At 47.4% G+C, this 6,000-nt stretch overlaps 1 protein-coding gene across 1 annotated transcript; it reads left to right on the top strand.

The window, feature by feature from the left end:
- The first annotated feature begins 994 nt into the window (after positions 1–994).
- On the top strand, positions 995–2,209 carry LOC145493586 (uncharacterized). Its single transcript, XM_081473077.1, has 2 exons — positions 995–1,717; positions 1,910–2,209. The coding sequence occupies exons 1-2, from the start codon at positions 995–997 to the stop codon at positions 2,207–2,209; spliced, it is 1,023 nt and encodes a 340-aa protein (XP_081329203.1).
- The last annotated feature ends 3,791 nt before the right edge of the window (positions 2,210–6,000 follow it).

Genomic DNA, 6,000 nt, shown 5'->3' with positions numbered 1-6,000 from the left:
ATTAGCTCAACTGTGACAATGACGCTACCTCCCAAATGTCCTTTTTGCAATAGTCATCACGTCTTAGTCCGCTGCAAAGACTTCGCGTGGAGCAGAGACTTCCGTTCGTTCGTTCAAAGGGTCTCTGTGTTAACTGCCTCCTTCCTGGCCATTTTGTGAGGGAGTGCCCCAAGTCAAGCTTCTGTAAGATTTCTGGATGTCAATCCAAGCACTCCACATATCTCCATCCCCAGAGAGATGCACGGGAACCTGAGGAGACATCGCGTCGTGAGGATACTACTTAGCATGAAGTTTCAATACCAGACGGCAATGCTGTAAGCAACGCCCAAAGCAGCTTTATCAGCGCCGATGGTCAGCGTGCTTCAATTGGGGCCGGCAAATCTGCCACTGCCTTACCGATAGTTCCTGTAAGGGTCAAGGCTAAAGGTCAAATAGATCAACTGTAATCTACGCCTTTCTCGATAGCGGCTCCAAAATCACATTCTGTTCCAACAAGCTCGTGGAGACTTTGGGCATCGAAAGGGACAAGACGCGACTTTCCCTTAATACCCTCGGCAAGCAGGAATATATTTGGTTGGACGGTGAATGGTCCTTCGGTGAGAATGGGTCAGCCACAGCCAGTGTGCAACTTTGTAAAGGTTGACGAGGAACTTAGCCAGCAGTTTCGCACGTTCTGCGACTGAGAATTCTCGGATTTCATTTGCGTCAGCAAACCAGCAATGTCCAAACAAGACAACTGTGCACTATCCATCATGAAGGAGCCGATCTGTTTGAAGGAGGGTCACTACCAGATAGACTTACCCTGGAAAGACGATGTGCCCTGTTTACCAAGCAAGAGAGCAATGGCAAAACACCGTTTGAAGTTACTGCGTAGAAGATTAACTAAGAACCCAGCCTTGCGTTCGAGGTATTCAGCATTCATGGACAGCCTTTTCGAGAAAAGGCACGCTCAAATGGTACTCAAGACTCCATTGGAACACACCGCCGGTGTAGAATGGTACTTACCTCACCACCCTGTCGTAAACCCGAACAAGCCAGACAAGGCTCGTGTAGTGTTCGACTGTGCCGCACGATACAACGGGTGTCCCTTAACTCTCAGCTTCTGCAGGGTCCAGACCTAACCAACAACTTAGTGGGAGTTCTGATTCGCTTTCCTGAAGAGCCCATCGCCATAATGGCCGACATCGAAGGAATGTTCCACCAGATGCGTGTCAGCCTCAAGGATTGCGATGCTCTCCGCTTCCTATGGTGGCCAGAAAACGATTTCAATAACAATCTAGAAGATTGTCAAATGTTGGTTCATTTATTCGGTGCCACTTCGTCCCCGAGTTGCACTAATTTTGGCTTAAAGCAGACGGCAGACGATAATCAAGAAATGTTCAGCGAAGAGGCAGTGAGAACTCTAAGGCGCAATTTCTACGTGGACGATTATTTGAAGTCCATCAAAGGCGAAACCAAGGCAATATCACTGGTATCAGAACTTCGCGCACTACTTCCCAGAGGGCGATTTCGGTTAACCAAATGGATTTCTAACTCCAGAAAAGTCATTGAGTCTGTACCAACGTCAGAGAGAGCAGTCTCGGTGAAGGATAATCTACTCGACCAATTGCCTTGTGAACGTGCTCTGGGAACCCGATGGGATGTCGAGACGGACACCTTTGGCTTTAAGATATCCTTAAAGGACAAGCCTTCTACCAGAAGAGGAATTCTATCCATCGTAAGTTCCATCTATGACCCTCTGGGTTTCGTTGCACCTTTCATCCTCCCAGCTAAGCGTTTACTGCAGAACTTGTGTCGAATTTGCTTAGGTTGGGACGACATAGTTTCAAACTAAGACATCACTATCTGGCAGAGTTGGCTAGGAGATCTCCCTAAGCTGGAGTCACTCAAAGTTTATCTATGTTTCAAGCCGCCTGTTTTCGGCAACGTCACAACTTGTCAGATCCACCACTTTGCTGATGCCAGTGAGATCGCTTATGGCGCAGTATCCCACCTTCTCATCACAAACGCGCGAGGTCTCATTCATTTTCCATTCGTCATTGGGAAATCCCGGCTGTCACCATTCAAGCTTCTTACTATTCCTCGATTAACATTGAGCGCAGCTGTTGTCGCAGCCAGACTGAACAAGATCATTAGAACTGAAAGCGACATAAAGGTCGACAAGTCTGTGTTTTGGACCGACAGCACTTGCGTCTTGGGATACCTCTAAAACGAGAGCAAGCGCTTTTATACCTTTGTGGCAAATCAAGTAGCTACGATACAGGAGGTCGCGGCGGCCTCACATGGAGGCACGTTGACTCCACGCAGAACCCAGCGGACGACGCATCGTGTGGGCTCTCCGCGGAGGCTCTGGTAAATAACAGTCGATGGCTCAGAGGCCCTGATTTCTTGTGGCGACCGGAATCTTCTTGGCCTGTTGCACCCAGTCCCATTCTGGAGGTTTCACCAGCTGACCCTGAGGTAAAATCAACAGCTGAGGTATACTCCCAATCCACAGAAATCAGAGAGGAACCAATGAACAAGATCTTTGAACGATTTTCCTCGTGGTACGGGTTGAAGAAATTCATGGCTTGGATCCTTTGCTATCGTGATAATCTCCGATCACCAGTTGAGCAACGTAGGAGTGGTTACACCGCAGTCACTAAGAAAACAAAGATAGTCCCAATTACCCTTGACATGTTACGAAATGCCGAAAAAGAAATTATGAGACACGTTCAAGAAGAAAATTTCGAAGAGGAATTGGCCATATTGAGAAAGGCATCACCCACGCCATCATCCTCACCCCCCCCCCCCCCCCCTCAGGTGAACAGAACTTAAAGCGTCAGGTCAAGAAATCGAACAAGATCGGCAAACTCGATCCCCGGATGATTGACGGCTTGTTGTGTGTCGGAGGGAGGATAGCCAATGGACCCTTCCAGCAGCACGTGAAGCATCCAGTAATTTTGCCAAAGTCTCACCACATTGTTCCCCTCATCACTCGCCAGTATCATCATGTCTCTGGTCATTCAGGAGTGGAACATGTTCTTATGTAGCCTGATTGGAGAGAAGTTTTGGATCGTCGGCGCCAGAACAGCAGTGCGAAGATATCTATATCTTGCAAGAGAAGACAAGCCCATGTTGGTGAACAGAAAATGGCGGATCTGCCACTAGACAGAATTACACCTGACAAACCTCCATTTACCTATGTGGGAGTCGACTGCTTTGGCCGTTCCTGATTCGCCGTGGAAGAACAGACGTTAAGCGTTACGGGGTGCTGTAAACCTGCCTGGTGGTACCGTGCTGTCCACATAGAAGTGGCCCACAATCTGGATACCGATTCGTTTCTAAACAGTTTCAGGCGATTTGTTGCAAGAAGAGGATCTCCGGAACTGATAAGATCCGATAACGGCGGCAATTTTGTATCAGGAAAACGCGAGCTTAACCGCTCTATCAAAGAATGGGACCAGGAAAAAATCGCCGATTTCCTACTTCAGAGAAATGTCCAGTGGGCATTCAACCCTCCATGCGGGTCCCACCATGGCGTTCCATGGGAACGTTGCATAAGGACAGTAAGAAAGGTCTTAAACGCACTTGTCAGGGAGCAAGTACTGGATGACGAAGGGCTGTCAACATTCATGTGCGAAGCGGAGTCAATCGTAAACAGCAGGCTCTTGACAAAGGCCTCAGCCGACGTCCGCGACCTCGAACCCCTCACGCCTAATCATCTTCTCCTCTTTCGGTACAGCCAATCGTTCCCCCCCCTGGAATCTTTGCCAAGGAGGACATATACTCCAGACGCAGGTGGAGGCAAGTCCAGTACTTATCGGATGTATTTTGGCGCAGATGGGTAAAGGAATATCTCCCAACTTTGCAAGAGAGGCAAAAATGGTTCAGGCCGCGCCGAAATTTTCAAATTGGAGACATCGTACTGCTCACAGATGAGAAGTCGCCAAGGGTTTATGGCCACTTGCACGCATAACAGGCGTTAAGACAAACCAGCGAGACCGTCTCGTGAGAAGCGTCACGCTGAAAACAAAATCAAGCACACTCGAACGTCCTATGGACAAGATAGTCTTACTTGAAGGAGCAGCTGAAGTTGCGGAGGAAGCTTAATTGTGGAACTTTACTGTCTGTCTCGTCACCCAGTGACGCTGTACGAAGGAACAATTAATGTTAACATTGCGTTGTAATCCTTTATAGGCTAATGTAAATGCTTATGTAGCGCATTTAGGGGCCGGGATGTAGGATTCCACGTGCGAGGTGGATCCTGCTGTTCTGGCCCTTTTGGGAGGCTGTGGGTTAAACCTTGAGCCATATCTCCGTTTCCGTTTCCCTCCAACTCGGCTGTTGTCAGTGGTGCGGTAGTTTCCACGAAAGGGCTGGTCTCTCCTGTGTGGTCCTTTGAAGAAGTGTTTCGAGGCTGGTGTGCTGATGAGCTTGCAATTAGTTGAACTATGGTCATGTTCGCTCTTGATCTCTGCATGGAACTTATCCGGGGAAAGGTGCTTATCTGCTGGGATACCTTCCCGCAGAGTACGTTTACCAACTTCAGTGAGGAACTCAGAGAAGCGTTTTCGCCTCCAGGCATTAAGCCTAAAGTTGGATTTCCCAAGGAGGACTAGAGCATCTTCCAGTAGGTCCTTAATGGCACCAGGGCCAGGACCGTCATCCTCATCCTCTCCCCCTGAATTATCAAGGACACTCAAGGCTGCTAGCAAGGGGCCAGCCACGACTAAGAAAGCAGATTGACGTTCAGCCAAGACATCATCAAAGGTGAAGAGTTCCTTTGTTTTAGTGTAACCATGTCTCTTTTTTAATTCCTCTTTCATCCCAGCCTCCATCGTTGGAGCTACCAGCAAGGACTCTGTGTCTTTAATTTGTGTATAGGAAGTGGTCTGTTCCTTCCACCTGTCTTTGGACAGGGACCTGGCAAAGGCCTTATTTGTGAAACTCAACAGGTCCTGAGATGACAGTTTCTTGTTCTGTATTATAGAAACGATCCCCTCGGGAGGTGGTAGGCACCGGCGTTCCATCGGTAGATTTTGTCACCGTGTCAACATTATCCTGCGGTTCATTCTGCCTCGGTATGGAGAACGAGGCAAGGACACCTTGCAAGACCGCTGGTAATGATTTTGCCACAGACTCTGCCACTAACTTTTCAAGGTCTGGTAGTCTATCTCCCCTGCCCGCCATATGGATCGGGTCAGACGGTGACAAAGTGTCGGCCTAAAGACAGGTAAGGCTGTCATTGACTTGTACCTTCATTCGTGCAGTTCTTTGGCTATAAATGCTTCAACAAAACGACAAAACTAATGCAATCAAAACTACTTACATTTAGAGAGGTTTCGTCAGTCATATCCGACGGTTAAACTGCAGTGAATGAAGGAAAACACTCTCAATGAGCAGAGAAAACAGAAAAACGTGGTGGGCCCAAACGCGCCACGAAACGAAGAGGCACAGCGAATGCGCATCTTTTCAATTTTTTTATAATGTGGTATCCAGGCCGCGGCCGCGCGACATATGCACCAGTATTGCGACTATCAGTCGGAGAGGGGTGAAGGAGAACAAGTAAATGTATGCAAGCAATGTATCCACGATTTCTTCATAGTTTCCTTTGATTAGTCAATTTAAGAGTTTTAAATTTACGGCATGTTTTCCGTCGTCCCTAGCTGTGTAAATCAAATTTCTATTTGCTTTAATGCACACTTGCTTTAATGCACTTTCCCATCATTAGTTGTTATTTCGTACATTCTCAGTCAATTTTCTGAATAGGAAGGAATAAAATGCGTAGAAATGTCAATACAGTATTGAGCAATAAAGGTAGCAATCGATCCATTGGAGCAAACAGCCAACGCTAGAGGATTGAAGCAATGCCTGTTAAAGGAACGACATTTGTTTGAAATAGAATGCGAGCATTTTTTCTTTTACTCGAAAATCTGCGGGGAAGAATGCAAAAAAGCAATTTCTTAGTAGGGCAGTAATTAAGAAATAGAAAACATGTACCGTGTTTCTATCGAGTTA

This window comes from Orbicella franksi, chromosome 7 (assembly GCF_964199315.1).
Source record: "Orbicella franksi chromosome 7, jaOrbFran1.1, whole genome shotgun sequence".
Taxonomy (NCBI): Eukaryota; Metazoa; Cnidaria; class Anthozoa; order Scleractinia; family Merulinidae; genus Orbicella; species Orbicella franksi.
The sequence above is the reverse complement of the archived record's forward strand: the minus strand, read 5'-3'. Positions and strand labels throughout refer to the sequence as shown.